The following is a 19,718-nucleotide window of genomic DNA, read 5'->3' on the forward strand; positions in this document are numbered from 1 at the left end:
ATATTTTTTGTTTATTGTTATCTTTTGCAATGGTCTGTTACCAATCTATCATCAACTGTATTTGTTCTTTGAGCCTTTTGTTTATTTTTTTACAAAATCTTGAAGAATCACTTATCCTTAATATACCCAAAAATAGAACAAAGGATCTATGTGAACTTGGTTAATTTGGGGTATAAACCATGTAGCACTTTTAAGTACTTTTTATGACTTTTAAAAGGAAACATCAGTAACTGAACACTTTGAAGTACAATATAAACATATCAAAACCGTGTTTGGTTAGTTCACCGGTCACCAATTACCATGGGGCTCTTGTTCTGCTGCAGCATCCATTATCAAGTTTTCTGGTAAAACAACTTTTGCAGAACCATTATGCCTAGAGTCAAAATATTTTGTCTTGAAGGACTTTCAAGGTCACATGTAATCTTCCAGTGGTTTTTACAAAACTATTAATGGATTAACATATTAGGTGTTGAGTAAAGAAAGGTAGTCTTCATATTTATTAAACAGTTATCCTTGAAATGAACATGTGATGTGCTGAGTGAAGGTTTAACATTTCTATTTGCCCTGTGCAATTTGGACAGAAAGATCAACACTAAGAGAAGATTTCTGAGGTCAAGGAAGAGATTTAGAGAGAAATAAACTGGAAATAAAATAATTTCATAAAGTAAGAGATGCTGTCTTTATTTGGTAATTATTTTTCCTATTATATAACTTTCCTACCATAAAAGTACTCAAAGTTATAAAAGTGAACCTAATGCATCACACTAATCACCCAGGATAGGTGGGATATATATTTAAGGAATGATTTTTATTTTTTCAACATTTATGAGGTCATAACAACAATGGGTTTATGGACATATTGAATGAATCGCGTTAGCGATTCATGTAAAATATGACCAAAAACCCATTGTTGTTATGACCTCATAAATGTTGAAAAAATAAATATCATTCCTTATATTTACATTGACGAATCCTTTCAGTGGATCGATATAACAACGAATAAAACAAATAAACAGGGTTTGTTCCTGCTTATACACGGGTGCAACGCAGTGGCGAGAACAGTGTTTTTTCGCGGGGAAATGTGACACTATCGTGAGAGATCGTAGCAACCGTCAACAACAATAACACAACAAAATGAAGTACCATATTCAATGTTTATTTGTAGCACAGGACACGTGAATACGTGGATATTTCACAAAGCACAGTTCAATAATATTTTTAGATGTAAGAATTAAGCATCCAGTTCGGTCGTTCCGAGAGAGTAGTTTGTGTAGTGTATTACTACGCAGTGTGATCAGGTTACTATAAGTTCCCACGTGCTGAGATTCTATGAACACCTGTGTTATGCATTTATGAATGTAATTTTTGTCAATGGGTCTAAGCATCCAGAATGTAAATATAATGTAGTGATAATTGACTGCATGACCTTTGTTACCTGGAGCATGTGATAAGTTTTTTCTAGATTTTGATAAGCAAAATATTTAGTTGTCTCCCGTTTTACTTGTTCAAGATTTCTGTGACACTCCCTTAGATTGGACAGATAGCACAATGACGTGACGTCATAACACGGTCAAAGGAATGACGTCATGGAAACGATTTATATGATGTTACAATCAACTTTCAATGAGAAAGACCATTTGCGCCTAGGCAAAGAAAACAGATAACACATGCCGATATCCAATGTATTGAAACGTATTTTTATTAGATGGGAGATCTATAAATCGTCCCTACCGTAAGGGTCTCATCAACCAGTACATACATATATATATGTTAATATTAACGAAAGTTAATAACTGGCTATTCCGTCTTTGCGTATTGCAGAGTTATCTTCTCTTGAGAGCAGGTATTGATTGTTACGTCATTTGTTTGTGAGAGTAACGTCATCAATTTTTGAGAAAACTACGTAATTTTCTCACACAAACCAATGACGTAACAATCAATACCTGCTCTCAAGAGAAGATAACTCTGCAATACGCAAAGACGGAATAAAGACTACCTTTCTTCTCGGCAGATTATTCAGAATCTTCAGTTATTCCAAGAAGACTTACCTCCTGTTATAGACTGCCCTTTCTATTACAGGCATACAGTGGTGTCTCTCCACTTCATGAATGAAAAAACTCCCTCTAAATGTTAAGCTGTCTACAATTGGTAAAGATTTTTTTTTAAATCGTAATATGGTGAAATCGTACCGAAAAACATAATGGTATAAGGGACAATGTTACAAACTGGAATGAAAGTGTCCAGGTTGGTAGAACCCAAACAGTAGTAGTAGAAGATTAGAAGTCACTCTCAATGTCCATTCTCGAGTACACCAGGGATCGGCTATTGGACCCAGCTTATTACTCTTTTTATAAATAACTCACTGTTAACTCACCGTTGTCGACGTCATATCATTAGTCTTCGACTACTACATATAATATTGGCGCATCTACTGGTGTAACTGGTACACACTCCCGGTCTGTAACTCCCACTCTGTAGCATGTGGGGCATAAATGACATCCCTGTGGGTCTAAATGCTACAGTTCGTTTATTTGAAGAGGACACTATTGTAACATTATCTGGTTGTCAAGTCAAACAGTGATGCTTTAACATTGCAGGAAGACCTCGACAAAATGGCGCCCTGGGAAAATACATAGAAAATGACTTTCCACCCAAGCAAATGTAATGTGTTATCATCCATAATTACAACCTATATGTACATGCACATATTTTAGAACATGTAGGTCAGGCTTAGTATATGGGTGTCGCACTAAGATTTGGCTTCAAATGGAACTCCCATATAAATAACATCTGCTCAAAGGCGAATTCCACCTTAGCCTTCTTGAGACCAAATCGTAAAATTGGCTCAACATCAGCCAAAGTGCAGACATATAAATCTCTAGTACGACCATCACTAGAATATGCTTGCACAGTATGGGACCCTCACACCCAAACAAATATTGAAAAACGTATAAGGGCTGCGTTACGCGCTTTATAAGCACAGGTACAATCACTGTATCTCAAGTGTGTCTAAAATGTCTAAATTGCGCCTAGCAGATAGACGTAGAGATGCTCGTCTTACACTGTACCATGTTTTACAATATTGTCAAAGGTGAAGTTGCTGTTGCAAAATCTGACAGACTTATTCCCCCTGTCTGTAAATCCAGGCATATGGAAACGAGCTCTCTTTCCAAATACCTTCTTCCAAGACCCTGTCTAGAAAAGAAACTTTCTTCCCTCGAACTAGATCCGAGTGGAGTAAACTCCCTCTTGATACTGTATCTAGCCTGACAACAAACTCTTTTAAATCAAGCCTCTAAAAGACTAAATTATTTATGTCAAAAGACTTTCCTCTTCCCATCTAAACCCTCCTCTGATTTTAATCTTCAAATTGTTGAAGTTGGTCAGTACCCTGTAGAAGCAGAAGTAGAATTCAGCGCAAGATCTTTAATGCCGAATCAACTGCGACAAGTACAAACACCTTAGTTTAGGGATAGAGGGATGTTACTATCAAGAAAGAGAAACTTCACGATACGAAAATCGAAGTCGTCCCGCTTATCGTACAGTTAAAAAGTAAGCCATTCATGTAAGTAAATTGTATTGTTATTGGTTTCATGCTCAAGATGATATACTAGATCGACTTAGTCAATAAAGTTCTTGTAATTTAGAGACGGCGCATCGTTGATATAACTAGGATGGCTAGGATTTTGTTGCGGGTCCGTATTAGCTCATCAATAATTCAGGCTCATACGAAAAGAAAAACAAGAGGCCCAAAGGGTATAAATCGCTTACTTGGTATTAATTTCACACTTGTAATCTTAAAAGTGGACTAAAATACAGCTACAGGCAGAATATCAGTGTTTGATTCATAATAACCTATTAAACGATTTAAACAAATGACGCCTGTGACCTTGAATGTTGAACAAGGACATTAAGTTGAACAGAGTTTACAGTCTCCCAACCCAGCATGCTTCTGGCAAAAAATCATTATCCTGGACCTTTTTGTTATACAGAACAAGTCAGTTAAAGATTTAAACATATATTGACCAATGTGACCTTGAAAACGGATGAAGGTCATTCATTTGAACATAGTCCTTCATCCAAGCATGTTACTGGCCAAATATCATCACCCTTGGCCTTTTGCTTTGGAGATTTTTTTTAAGGTTTTAAACATATTTGTCCCCTGTGACCTTGAACGTATGTCAAGGTCATTCATTTGAACAAACTTGGTAGCCCTTTATCCCAGCATGTTACTGGCCAAATATCATTATCCAAGGCCTCTTGGGTATGCAGAAGAAGTTGTTTAAAGGGTTTAAACATATTTGATCCATGTGACCTTGAATATAAGTAAGGGTCATTCATTTGAACAAACTTGATAGCCCTCCATCACAGCATGCTACTGGCCAAATATCATTATCCTAGGCCTATTGGCTATTGAGAAGAACTTGTTTAAAGGGTTTAAACATGTTTGACCCCTGTGACCTTGAATATAAGTAAAGGTCATTCATTTTAACACACTTCATAGCCCTTCATCTTAGCATGTTACTGGCCAAATATCATTATCCTATAGGCTTCTTGGTTATTCAGAAGAAGTTGTTTTAAGATTTAAAAGACAATTGACCCCTGTGACCTTGAATATAGGTGAAGGTCATATATTTGAACAAACTTGGTAGCCCTTCAACGGACGACGGACGCCGCACCATGACATAAGCTCACTCGGCCTTTCTAGGTGAGATAACAAGTCGACCGAACAGTTCGTACCAATACAAACGCCTGCAGTCTGCTGGAAAATCTTGCCACCAAACTAAAATAAAATCGGGTCGTAAATACATGTTGCATTTGTTAATATAGTTATATGGAATACCAACATCCTTCATTAGCCTCAACAAAGGGGTGGGCAATATAAAAAGAACCGAACAATTCGTTGGTGTTACAATTCAATTTCAATATTTTATTGATCATTTTTAGTTACATAGTAACTTAAAGGCAAATTACAAAAGCAACTTATAAAGAAACTTCAAATTCGGAACAACATATAACTTGTATCTAGAAGCATGGCCAACTCTCCTCAGTTCATGTGACTGTTTTATGAAAAAGCATGAGTCCAGTATAAGTTACAAGTACTACCATCCTCGATACTCCAGGGGTTATAATGCTCACTTACGCTTACCCCTGGCTAGCGAAGCTGATGTACTATCAGCTAACTAATGCAGAACAGTCCAGGGAAACAGTAGAATATATACCTGTAGCGTACACAAAGCCGATACTTTGCAAGCTATTTGTTGGCAATAACAAGTAAGAACTTAAGAATAAAACATCAATATTTTATTTCCACTACTATTACCTACACAAACATCTTACGAATGGATTTACAGACATGCAAAATAGAGGTTCCACAACGAGTGATGGTGGTAGTCATGTTTATCTAACTCGATTAAGGTAATTTTCAAATTGTATAAAGACACGAGGTTTACCTATGGAGGGTAAGATGAACATGATAATCAACGATCAAGAGTTTGGGGTCCTTTTTCTCCCCCATAATATTCAGGAATTATATCTAGAAAACCATATATGTTTCTCTCGGGAATACATTAATGCTATAATGATCAAGTGTCCGATCAAGGAAACTATAACTATGACGTCACAATGGAAGATTACGTTGCAAAGATTGTTTTTACTCGACGCCATACTAAGAAGATTGATCAGTGAAATATGGTCACTGGTGAGTAACCGAACATTTTTACCAGCTTCTAGCAGGGATATCACACGAGTCGGGATTGAGGAAACCTATAGTGATTGTGAAAGAAATGTACATCTCATAACAAACATAGGCATATTTCATATTAAAGGTATATTTTCAATTTGGTCACACAAGATCATCTGTCTGGTTTGTTATTCCGTCTTTGCGTATTGCTGAGTTATCTTCTCTTGTGAGCAGGTATTGATTGTTACGTCATTGGTTTGGAGAAAACATAAAACGACATAATTTTCTCATACAAACCAATGACGTAACAATCAATNTTCGTTTTCTCAAAAATTGAGGACGTTACTCATTATATTACATTAAAGAAAGAAGAGATCAGAAAATAAATTGTGTAAAAAAGTTGGATAAAAAAGTAACTTAAACATTCGACCCAACCGTAGAATTTGGAGGCAAGTTATCATGTGGCGCGGTGTGGATGGCGTTTCTTGGTGTTGTGTAAGACTGCCTTCCTATAGAGAAGCATTAACAATACGTTAAGGATACTAACAATAGATTTAACTAAGCAGAGATAACGGATACCCTCCATCAAGTACCATAACAATAACGGACCTAAGACTGCCCTAATGAAAGTGTGAATCATTAAGTAAACATATATTTTACCGCGTACTGGAATCAAGTTGGCGTTGACTAATTGGAACTCAGCAGACTTGACCAAACGACGCTCAAAACCCATATACCTACAATAGCAAGGACAACAATACTTACAGTCAACCCGACAAACCCTATGGTATAAGAAAGGGACGCCAGTACCAACATCTTTACGGGTGTAAGGAATTGGGAAAGACATGCTCCAAAGAGCCTTCCGCAAAGCATAGAGAGGAAAAATACTGATCATGGCGTCAGAGAGGACCCGGATGCTTTCGTCCATTGCAGATGATGAACACAGAAAGCAGTCAAAAAACCACTAAAAGTTAAAGTCTATCGACATGAATATCGCTGTAAATATACCATAGTTAACCAATTGAAGCAGTTTGACACTTAATGGAAGACTCCCAATAAAATATGAATCTTCATGTTTTGGTTCCCTCATATAGCTTTTCCATACACTGAACTATACAAACGTTCATCACATTCCGTGCCATGGTTAGCTACCCCCTTGTCATTCCGGTCGTCCTTAAATATCCGTTTCGCCTTCGCCGTCTGAATCAGGAAAGACCAAATTAGATACAACCCAGCTCACGGTTTCAAAACAAAATTACTCAGCATTGTACTGAGAGGAGAGAAGATAGAGGTAAAAGGATGATTGTAATCTGTTTGTGTCGTGAATATATTGCTGAGTATGCATAAATATAAGTTTGTTTTCGGGATCAGAGAGTATCACAGTGTCTCCGGACAGAAGAAGGTGCAGGGTAAGATGCATATATTTATTGAGTTCTCGGAAAAGGGTTGCTCTTAACTTTGTACGACATATAGTTATTAAAATTAAAAACGAAATGGTAGGCATCTTCAAAAGCAGAACCACAAGTACGACGTTGGTCATTAACTAGGTGAGCTAGATATAAATCCTCAACCTACATATATACGTCTCTGCCAGTATCAAGGAATCAGATGCTATCTAAGTCCGTGGTATGATACACAGTGTTGAATATCAAAGGGTAACTAATTCCTAAGTCTTATTGTAGAAGTGAAGAAAGACATGTTGTATGACTCACGTCCATTGTTAGGCAGGTTATAAAGGTCAGAGTTTCTAAAATTGTGTTGTGAATTTTCTGATACAAGAAGAGGGAGTAGAGTGTTGATATAATTAGGAGTAATAATTGAAGTTTATGACGGGATCTCCGCTGAGATAAAGATTCCCATCCTGTTTGGTAAAGTATAGATCGTCTACTAGTGTAGGAAGGTAAACCAACTTGACCAATACGTCCAGCCTCCAGTTGTAACTTCTCTAATATATCTCGGCACGAGAACAACCATCCCATAAGCAATAGTCTAGATTTTGGAAGAATGTAGGATCTATATATATACTTCATTTAGTATACATCGGTTAAGACAGAGACGTATATATACTATGGCTTTATATGTCTCTGGTTAAGAGTATATTTTAATTTACGGGGGATACCCATTTGTTTTTCACTGATAAATTAAAAAATTCTCCTTTGCACCAGTTACCATTTAACTCAATTAATATATAACAGGCGTATTATGTACCGTCTTTCGGTACCCTTGTTCATTTTTTTTTCATATTCAGGAAATAATTTCAGAAATAAATATCGAAGATTTCAAGTTTATCCGGTCTCGGGGCCTGGAACGGCTCACAAGTTTTACCCCAACCCCCCGAGCATGCGCAATGCATGACGTCAGAAAATGGCTACAAACACTCCAAATTCAAACCTATTAAGGAGATGCCTAAATGACTATATAGGCTCTGAAGAGGAGGCAATTGCAAAACAAGTTTTGACATGGGTTGTCACTACAAATGATTTCCGGCATGGATTCTATAACTTGATGATAAAAGCTAGTAATGCTGGGGAGGGGACAACGTTCAGCGATGCATCGATCTATCTTCAACAAATTGACGAAGTTCGGGAGGCAATTCAAAACAATTATGCAGGCGGAGTTCCAACGTGTGGACTGGTTTTCTTGAAAGACATTCTTAATGTATCTGTTCTTCAAGATTTTGTAACAGATGGAGTTAAAGCCATCGAGAAATACACCGACTCTGTACACGCATTCATGACGTTGTTGGAATTCCTGCGTGGTAGGTTATTAACAGGTTAACATAATGTTGCACCCTGTTGTAATAAGTATCATATCTTTTGGCTTCAATTTAATTATTTGGATGTGAAAGAAAATAAATACTTTATCCTCGAAATTTGTTTAAGTGAGTTGGCTTTTCCGTTCGTGCCGCTGTATCACGTAACCTGTACTTTCGCTTTCCGGATACTTGTTATTATGGCCAGTGTTATGCACATTGTATAAGTATATATATGTGTGTAACACAGTGATGTTATGTGTTGTATTCTTTTGGTGACCGGACTGACCACTTTGAACATGCATGTGCAATGCAACGCTTTTTTTTTCCCCCCTCTTTTCTCTCTCTTTCTTCACTTGGGCACTTTAAAAATTTACACCTAGAGAAGTACAAGGGGTCGGACCTACATTTATTGCCTGAAGTTTATTTATCATCGATGGTCGTGGTATGCTCGATTGATAATTCATCTAAAAATATCCTCAGCACTGCAGGGTAAGTCATTTACAGAATGTATATTTAATTAATTTAGTATTATTGGGTAAATTATTATTTAAGACTTACATGCATTCTTTTGTTTAAATTAGTTGCGAGTAAAAGTAAAATATAAGTTACATTCTATACTGAGAATGTTCCATAATTTATATTTGTATGTAACGATACCCTAATTCCATATTTCGTTAAACTGGTTAGGTCATCTTTTATAGAAGTCATAGAATTGTGTTCTCGTCCTTTTAAATATTCCATTGTTTGCGTTATGTATTGTAAAAGTTAATGTTCGGTGTGCTCGATTAGCAATATGTCTAATATGTGTCTGTATTGTACAACTAGTGTTTTTATATTATTTTAGGGATTTTGCAAATGATGTAATAAACAACAAGAAACAACAGATTGATTGTCGAGTAATTTGTGCAAGAACCCCGATAAAATGCGATTCTCAGTTAATAATAACTTAATTTAAAGAGGATGGACATATTAAGCATACAGGAAGCAAATCTAACATACAACCCTTTCATTTATTCATGGGAACACCCTTGACATTCTGAGTGTTTGTCGCTATGAATGCATTTCCGTGTGCGTTATCCATTCGCAAGCTAGAAAGAGAACGACGCCATAGATAACAAACTGGCCTAAGTGAGAAAATGCTTCATAGAAGGCGATTCATGGAAACGTGCATATTGCGTCAAAGATGAACTCTGCATAGTCAGGACGTTGGTCCTTTGGGGACATGGATAGTAGTACTGAGGCTGCCATTTTCGATCAAATCCTCTCGGATCCCCTTGGTTATCGATAGGTAACGATCGAGTGCTGTGGGGGAGGGTTTATTATCTCAATTTCAAATATCGTTCTTTATAAGATATCTTATAACCGAATTATATAGGATATCTTATTTAATTTTGTTTAAAAGATATCTTATAAAGAAAAGTATATAAGATATCTTATTAAGTTTATAAGATATCGTCAACAATTTCTTTAAACGACTTCTTCTTCTTAACCACTGATTGGAATTTAACTTAATTTGACTGGAAGCATTCCTAGGTGGTAGGGATTCAAAATTGTACAAATGGTGGGGCTGACCCCCAAGGGGGCTGAGAAGCTGGGCCAAAAGGGGGCAATTTGGCTATATTGCTTTAAGCGACTTCTTCTTTGGAACTAAGAGATGGATATCAACCATATTTGACTGGAAGCATTCCTAGGTGGTGGGGATTCCAAATTGTACAAATGGTGGGGCTGACCCCCCAGGGGGCTGAGGGGCGGGTCCAAAAGGGGGCAATTTGGCTATATTGCTTTAAGCGACTTCTCTGGAACTAAGAAATGGATATCAACCATATTTGACTGGAAGCATCCCTAGGTGATGGGGATTCAAAATTGTATAAATGGTGGGGCTGACCCCCCAGGGGGCTGAGGGGCTGGGCCAAAAGCAGGCAATTTGGCTATATTGCCTTAAGCGACTTGTTCTCTGGAACTAAGAGATGGACATCAACCATATTTGACTGGAAGCATCCCTAGGTGGTGGGGATTCCAAATTGTACAAATGGTGGGGCTGACCCCCCAGGGGGCTGATGGGCGGGGCCAAAAGGGGGCAATTTGGCTATATTGCTTTAAGCATCTTCTCTGGAACTAAGAGATGGATATCAACCATATTTGACTGGAAGCATCCCTAGGTGGTGGAGATTCAAAATTGTACAAATGGGGGGGCTGAACCCCCGGGCTAAGGAGTGGGGCCAAAATAAGTTTAGCACTTGGAAATGGTTGAGATCCCCACTGTATCACCATATATACAATTGCTGAGTATGAAGAGAAGAATGCACAGTTGCCTCCAGGATGGCCATGGGGTCTGGCCCCACCCTTGGGGAACTAGTCCCTGGACATAACTTTGAAACAGTTGAGATCCCCACCCCAAAACTATATATACAATTGTTGGGCATAAAGAGACGAATGCAGTCATGATATTAGAATTGATCTCAGGGTCTGCCCCACCTTTGCAGACTTAACCCTTGGGTCATAACTTAGAAATGGTTGAGATCCCCACCACAAAACGATAAATACAAATGTTGGGCAAAAAGAGACGAATGCAGTCATGATATTAGAATTGATCCTGGATTGGCCTTGGGGTCTGGCATATTCCCTTGGATCTCATTTGGAGAATATTTTGCCATGATTGCTTAGATATCCAGGTGAACGATACAGGCCCTCTGGGCTTCTTGTATAAGATATCTTATATAATATATAAGAAATCTTATACAATATATGATAAATCTTATATAATATATAAGATATCTTATATAATTTGGTGAAGTAATGGATCAACATTGCTCCATGAATAAATGACAACTTGGCTTGCCATAGTACTCGCCAGGTGAATTTGTACTCAAATGCTCCGCGGGTGACTGGTGTCGCTCAAGTGAAAAGGATTAAAGTCACCTGGGGATGTCGGGGGCCGTCACCCACTCCAGGTTACTGAGTGTTGAGGATCAACACATTAGGCTACAGAACAGTGTGTGTCACGTTACAAGTGCCGTTCATGTCAATCATAAAGTGAGTTTTGATGTGCCGACAAAAATTGACTATGACACAACACATACCTCAAATATATCGATAAATGAATTATTTATTGATCCAAATCTGCTCTTCTTATCTCCAACAGCTGCTAAATTCTGTGAGAAGAGTCCTCAATTTACAATCGTTCATAATTTCCCACCTGCGCAAACGCCATTTTTGTAGGTCAGGGGGTTGATTTTTGTAGGTCAGGGGGTCGATTTTTGTAGGTCAGGGGGTCGACTAATCAACAAATTGTACTGATTCGACCGAAAAACGGAATATATCATTCTTGGTTGACTAGTTACTACCCTGACCAGACATATTATATTATTTCTGTCCAAATATCTAAGTCTGGTGTCAGAGCCAGAGGAAACTCAGGCTAAATTAGTTTCATGTATACAAATATGGAATATTTTGTATTGGGGGACCTTTTACGCATCCTTTCACACTGCCACTGTAATATTGCACAAAAACATGTTTTTTACACAAGGTAATTAATTATGCGTTTTAATTGTAATGTTTGAAGTTGATACTCTTGGCATAGGCTAGCGCTACTGTCTATTAATCCATAATACAAAACTTGAAAGATGTCTATGATAGTACATTTAGCTCACCTGGCCCGAAGGGCCAAGTGACCTTATGCCATGGTGTGTCGTCCGTCCGTTGTTTTCAATAACAAAGAGGCCTAGGGTGATCGTATTTGTCCAGTAGCATGCTGTGAGGAAGGACTACTCCTTCTGAATGATAAAGTTTGGCCAATCACATACTGGCATGAAGGGCTACCAAGTTTGTTCAAATGCATGACCTTGGCTTACATTCAAGGTCACATGTGTCAATTATCTTAAAAAACTTTCAAACAACTTCTGATGAATAACCAGAAGGCCCAGGGTGATAATATTTTGCCAGGAGCATGTGGGAATGTATGGCTACCAAGTTTTGTTCAAATATATGACCTTTGTCCATATTCAAGGTCACAGGGGTCAAATATGTTGAAATCTTTAAAATTTTAAATGACTTATTCTTAATCAACAAAAAATAGGGTGGTGATATTTGGCAATTTGCATTCTGGGATGAAGGGCTATAACGTTTGTTCAACTTAATGCCCATGTTTAACTTTCAATGTTGCAGGGGTCAAATAAGTATAAATCGTTTAACAGGTTCTTTTGAATGACTAAGTCAAGACACTGATATTTTGCCTGTAGCTTTATTTTAGTTCACTTTTAAGGTAACAATTGTGAGATTAATATCAGGTGAGCGATGCAGGCCCTTTAGGTCTCTTATTTACTTATGCTCCTTTTTCAGAAAAGAAAAAAACATGAAAAGGCAATACAGAAACTGACCACAACGTTGGCTCCAACAAATGGAAGTAAAGGGACAAATATTATGGTTGCCTTGGCCCATCACCTGTTTTCCCAGCTGGTACCAGGGAAGAAGTATGAGGTCGATAAATATGCAAAGCAAATACCAAAACAATGCGACTGTGGCTGTAAGGCCAGGATTTGTGAAGGAAATACTTCATTAGGTAAGATAATAAATGTTGTGACATTACTATCACTTTATATAGTGATATAAAAGGAAACAGTTGAGGTCACCAACCAATAACCATAATGGGATAATATATGCTTAATGCATGGTATGAGTTTCCTTGGCACAGTTAGGTGGTAGAGTGGTCCGTGTTACATGTTCGTACCAGTGTTGGGTAATTGTTTCAAAAACTGCAACTGAAGATCGGTTGGAATCGGATACTCTTTCCGATAGGATAATCAGTGAAATAATCGGTTCTTCAATCTGCAAACAACTTCTTCTGAAGAATGGAAATACTTGTGATCATGGTATTTGGCCAGTAGCTTGCTTGGATGAAGCTCAACACAGTTTGTGAACAAATTTGACCTTGACCTACTTTCAAGATCACAGGGGTCAAATAAGTCAAAACTTCAAATGACTTCTGATGAAGATTTTAATTACCTAGGATCATGGTATTTGGCCAGTAGTTTGCTGTGATGAAGCCTGACAAAGTTTTCAAACAAATTTGACCTTTACCCTTCTTTCAAGGTTAAACATGTCAAAATTAGTTGTGATGATAAAGCCAAGCAAGTTTCAAAAAGGTCTGTCAAAACCTGAGGGAGAAATTCTCTGCACAAGATTAAAATGAAAAAAACAATAACTCTTTTAGAAATTTTCAAATACAATTTACGATTAGGAAAACCCAACCATATGTCAAGACGATAAAGCCTACCAACTTTCAAGAGGATTGGTCAAAAACTGAGTATTTTACTGTGAATAGATTTTCAGTGAGATTCTTTTTAGGTTTTCATAGACTATGGATTGAAGCAATTAAAAAATAAAGTAGTGGAATTTTAGGACTTGGCTTGTGTATGATAGGGATGCAACCATCCAATAAATTTGAGTATGCTCTTGAAGAATTGTAAGTTTTGTTTTTCAATTATTATTGTCTATAAATGCCCTTTATGTTCTATTACATTTTGGTATATGATTCAGGTAAGTTGGTTGTGCATGTGGATATGCCATATGGCTTGTAGCTCCCCCTTAAAGAATAGGTATTTATCTAATGATGATGTATGTGTTTTAAATTTACATTGGATGTTTCTGAAATTAGGAAGCTGGAAACCAACCAACTTCAGAGATGTCTTTTTTTGAGGTTCAGTGACTGTTCAGTATATTATGTGTATAGTATTTCTCCGTCCTATTTTTCAAGGCAAATACCTGTGGTCGAGGGATTTTCTCCAATTTGGTCTTGAGCATTGTAGGGTGAAGGGGACTCAATAGTATATAAAAAGAGGGTGGGGGCAGAGGGTGTAGTTAGGGAATTTATTATAAATCTTTCAAATACTACTTTTTCTTTTCAACCAAATCTGATAACCTTGGCCATATATTTTAAACAGGGTCACTGGGAACATGGCATGGCAGAGTCGATATCCTCTTGAACCATACAATTGCTGTGGCCTTTCTACAGGAACTTACAGACAAGGATGACGAGGGCGAAACTGATGATTCAGGTGAAGATTCCAACGAAGACGAGCCTAGAAGTAAACAAAGAAAGATGGACAGTTGTGGGATCTGTGTTAAGGAAAAAACTGCAAAGAAACATGACAATATTCTCCTCGATCAAAAAGTCATGAAACAAATCTTGGCCGAAGCTATAACAAATGGATTTGCTCAAGTTAACATGAATAGCACAGCACTATCCCATTTCTTGATTCCAACTTTTGGAACCACATCAGAACATGTTACTATTTGTCTGTATGACTCTGAAAACGATTACTTACTACACATACAGGAACATCTGGAGTTGTGGTGTCCAGGTGAGATGTCAGACCAGCTGAATGTCATGACCATAGTTGTCATTTGGCTTTTCTTAAATTTCGTTACTTTTACTCAGAAAAAATTGCATAATGTGGTAGATCTTGACAAGTCAGGTTTACATCAGGAACTGAAGGGGCGCCTGGATTATTACAAAAAGGCCACAACAAAAGGAAATTTTGTTTCACCAACATCAGGTGCATTGATGTGGACATTTCTTAACCCTACAGCCAAACCTAGAAAGAACTTTTTCGATCACCTGAATTGTAAGTGACTGTAACTCAAAACACATTTTATCCGTTGTCATCCTTTCTTATGTCAAGTTTTAACAATTTTGTCTTCATAAGAACTGATGAATGGATTTTGTCAAAACTGTAATTCTCATAACCCCAGGGTCATTCATTCCCTTGACCCTGGGAAGAAGGTAAAGTTAACTATAGTTTACAGGGAAACAATACTTTGGTTTATATTTCATATTATTTTGTGTGGAAATGATTATAACTTGGCATACTTTCCAAATTTCTTCTTCTGCTTAAGAATTAAATTGACTCGGGTGACCGTTAAGGCCATTGAGCCTATTGTACTTATTGCTAGCTAAATGCCATCATTTGACCTATAGCTAGCTTAATTACATTATTTGACTTATAACTAGCTTACATAGGTAAACTTATACCTAGCTTACATCATTTGACCTTGAACCATCTTACATCATTTGACCTATACCTAACTTACATCATTTGACCTATAGCTAGCTTACATCATTTGACCTATACCTAGCTTACAATACATCATTTGACCTAAAGCTAGCTTACATCGTTTGACCTATAACTAGCTTACATCATTTGACTTAGTTAGCTTACAGCATTTAAATTTGACCTGTAGCTGGGATAGGCCTTTAATAAATATATCTTTCAGGTTCAGTTGTTTGATGTGGGTCTAGTTGAAAATATAAAACAGCTTGTTAATAATGTTAACAGATTCGTTGAGGCAATGCACATGAGCGCAAAAGGAAGATTAAACGAAAAAGTGTGCATGACATAGTTATAGTAACATACATGGCGATAAACAAATAATTAGCAAAGGCAACCCAGACACTCAGGAGTACATTGATATGGGTGATCTTGTTGTGTATTAGTTCTGATAGATTCTTCTTGGTCATGCAGGTCCATATCTTGAAGAGAAATTGACTCGGGTTGGGAATAAATTACATCAACACCTTCCCTTTCCGCCGTCATTGTTGGCTAAAGAATATTTATAAATAGGTCCAGGCGATGTACATTATGTGTGTTTTGTTTGAACATCTATAAATGCAATCACATGTGGAAGGTGCAATTTCAGAAATAAAGCAGATTTCCTTGACGATTAATTAATTAATAGTTCCACGCGATGTACATTATGTGTTTTGTTTAAACATCATTTATGCTATCATATGTGGAATGTGCACCTACACGAATAAAGCAGACTCCCTTGTTGAGACACACAGATTGTGCGAGTTGTTGTGTCCCTATTTGAATTCATAATAAAAACTGCTTGGTCAGTGTACCTTAACTCAAGGTTTCGCACTGTCATAAATAGTTTCATATATATTCTCTAAAACAAAATACATCTTTAAGTGTCATCAAAACCATAATTTGAACTCAAAATCGACAAAACTAGGGAAGATATAAACAAAATAAAGGTTTCCATGGAGACCTTAGGAAAGTACAAGGAGAATCAGACCAGGTGTTCCGGAAGGGTAAGCGTCCACGATTTACAATTGTGAAAACTATGCAAAACACTGGGGTGTGAAGATAAAGAATTAAACATGTATTAATATTCCAGAGTATGCTTTGTAATAATCAATTGCTGTTAAAGTCATATGTTGATGTTGGAAAAAAATTGAATATAAAATTGAATACAAAAATAGAAAATAAAATAAACCTTAGAATACTTTTGATTATAGTTTGTAAACTGGTAAAAGGCAAAATATGCATGAATTGGTAATTGATATGTACATCTGAGAAATGAAGCGTTGTTTGTGAAGCCACATATGTATTTTAATGCAATCATTCACAAAAATTCGGGTATGAATGCATCTTCTTCAAGAATTGATTTTGTGTAGACATAGTTGATACTCAACTCAACTATCAAAGGTGTTACCGAGCATGCTTGATTCAAGTGTCAACGTTAATACCAAACAAGTCAAGATAATGTGACCATTCTGTTGTTGACCTTGCTAGATGATGTTGGCGTTGATATGTCCTTCTGGTGGGCCAAACGAGATGAAGTCTGCGTTGGTACGACTAACATGTGACCAACCAAAATGATGTCGGGTTGAAATGAACAAAATGAAGAGACTGGCTGCGACGGGGGAGATAGCGATGTTTGTAATTTGTTGTTAATGCAAATTAAATTTAAAAATTGTAGACACGAGACCTATTTAGATGTTTGTAATGCAGTACCTTGACACTGATTAGTGTATTACTACACTGAACCGAATATCACTCTCTCTGTGATAGATGTCGAATACTGGTGGACGAATCAAATCACAAGGGGTTTCGAGAGATGAATACAAAGAGATTCTTCTCAGAAATGTCTTTTTCCTTGTGAGATTTGAATGTGGATGTTCTTGGTTTTGCTAATTACTGTGCCTTGTTTCGTTGTCACTATCCCAGTTCTCACTTTGAGGACGTGACTTGACTTTGAGGATGTGACATGACTTTGAGGACGTCACTTTGAGATGCGACTTCACTTTGAGGACACAACTTCACTTTGAGGAAGTGGCTTCACTTCACAGAACGTGACTTCACTTTAAGACGCGACTTTACTTTGAGGACGTTACTTCACTTTGAGGACATGATTTCACTTTGAGGATGTTACTTCACTTTGAAGATGTGACTTGAATTGAGGATGTGAATTGACATTGAGGACTGACTTCACTAAAAGGACGTGATTTTACTTTGAGGACGAGATATGCATTGAGGAGGCGACTTTACTTCACGGGACATGACTTGACTTTGAGGACTTGATTTCACTTTGAGGACATGACTTGACTTTGAGGACATGACTTGACTTTGAAGAGGTGATTTCACTTTGAGGAAGTGACTTCACTTTGAGGACATGATTTTACTTTGAGGACGTGACTTTTCTTTGAGGATGTGACTTGACTCTGAGGAGGTGATTTCACTTTGAGGACGTGACTTCACTTTGAAGCGGGTAGAGTCGATGAAGCAGAAGACATCTGGAACATCGGGCCCCGTATTCATGAAACCATTCTCGTGCTCAAGCATGGATTTTGTGCTCAAGCCTCATTTCTTGTTCCGGTTATAAATGATTTGAATATCTTGTTTTGTTAATCATTTGGAAAAAAACTGAGTAGACTTAAAGACGAATACTGATTCCAATGTTTAAATTTGACTTTCTTTGATTGTTTGACATGATTTAAGCGAGTTACATAAAAGCTGGGTTGAGCACAGAATCCATGCTTGAGCATGAGACCGGTTTCACGAATATGAGCAATGGTCTTATTCCCTTGTACTTTTTAAATAGTCGCTGTGTTTCCCCCCTCATAGTCCTTGTATTGCTTTAGTTTTGTTGATTTTTAGCTCACCTGGCCTGAAGGGCCGAGTGAGCTTATGCCATGGTGTGGCGTCCGTCCGGCGTCAATATTTTACTTTAAACAACTTCTTCTCAATAACCAAAAGGCCTATGATGATGATATTTGGCCAAAAGCAAACTGGGATGAAGGGTTAACAAGTTTGTTAAAATAAATGACCACCTATTTTCAAGGTCACAGGGGTCAAATATGTTAAAAACTTTAAACAACTTCTGAATAACAAAAAGTTGCAGGATGATGATATTTGGCAAGTAGCATGCTGGGATGAAGGGCTACCAAGTTTGTTCAAATGAATGAACTTCATCTATTTTCAAGGTCACAGGGGTCAATTGTCTTAATAAATCTTTAAACAACTTCTCAATAACTAAGAGGCCTAGGATAATGATATTGGGCAAGTAACATGCTAGGATGAAGGGCTACTAAGTTTGTTCAAATGAATGACTTTTATTTATATTCAAGGTCACAGGGGTCAAACATGTTAAAAACCTTTAAACAACTTCTTCTCAATAACCGATAACCCTAGGATGATGCTATTTTTGGCCAGTAGCATGCTGTGATGAAGGGCTACCAAGTTTGTTCAAATGAATGACCTTGACCAACTGTGAAGGTCATAGGGGTCAAATGTCTTAAAATCTTCAAACAACTTCTTCTCAATAACCAAAAGGCCAAGGGTACTGATATTGGGCCTGTAGCATGCTGTGATGAAGGGCTACCAAGTTTATTCAAATGAATGACCTTAACCAATTTTGAAGGTCACAGGGGTCAAATGTCTTAAAATCTTCAAACCACTCCTTCTTAATAACCAAAAGGCCCAGGGTACTGATATTGGGCCTGTAGCTCGCAGGGATGAATGACCTTGACCAACTTTCAATGTCACAGGGGTCAGATGTCTTAAAATCTTCAAATGACCTCTTCTCAATAACCAAAAGGCCAAGGGTACTGATATTGGGCTTGTAGCATGCTGGGATGAAGGGCTACCAAGTTTGTTCAAATGAATGACCTTGACCCACTTTCAACCTTATGTCCTTGTTCGACATTCAAGGACACATGCTTCTTGTTTAAATCTTTTAATACGTTCTTGTGAATCAAACACTGATACTTGCCTGTAGCTGTATTTTAGTCCACTTTTAAGATTACAAGTGTGAGATTAATACCAGGTGAGCAATGCAGGCCCATTGGGCCTCTTGTTATTTCTAGTTACGGTTTTGATTAAACTTGTTTTTTTTCCTTCGTTGCTATATATATTTACGTCACTTAATGAGTTTAAAACCATTAAAACCCATTATCTTATTTAATCATCAGTTCTGTTTGTTTTGATATTAGTTAAC

At 37.3% G+C, this 19,718-nt stretch overlaps 1 protein-coding gene across 2 annotated transcripts; it reads left to right on the forward strand.

Annotated features, from left to right (window-relative positions):
* Positions 1 to 8,045: 8,045 nt before the first annotated feature.
* Positions 8,046 to 16,288, forward strand: LOC110451829. 2 transcript variants are annotated; one of them, XM_021500039.1, is made up of 3 exons: positions 8,046 to 8,927; positions 12,777 to 12,996; positions 14,378 to 16,288. In XM_021500039.1, the coding sequence occupies exons 2-3, from the start codon at positions 12,858 to 12,860 to the stop codon at positions 15,067 to 15,069; spliced, it is 831 nt and encodes a 276-aa protein (XP_021355714.1). In that variant the 5' UTR covers positions 8,046 to 8,927; positions 12,777 to 12,857; the 3' UTR covers positions 15,070 to 16,288. The 2 variants fall into 2 exon arrangements, with proteins under 2 accessions (XP_021355714.1, XP_021355713.1); XM_021500038.1 differs by having other exon boundaries at positions 8,046 to 8,441.
* The last annotated feature ends 3,430 nt before the right edge of the window (positions 16,289 to 19,718 follow it).

Source organism: Mizuhopecten yessoensis, unplaced genomic scaffold (genome assembly GCF_002113885.1).
Source record: "Mizuhopecten yessoensis strain PY_sf001 unplaced genomic scaffold, ASM211388v2 scaffold6211, whole genome shotgun sequence".
Lineage (NCBI taxonomy): Eukaryota > Metazoa > Mollusca > Bivalvia > Pectinida > Pectinidae > Mizuhopecten > Mizuhopecten yessoensis.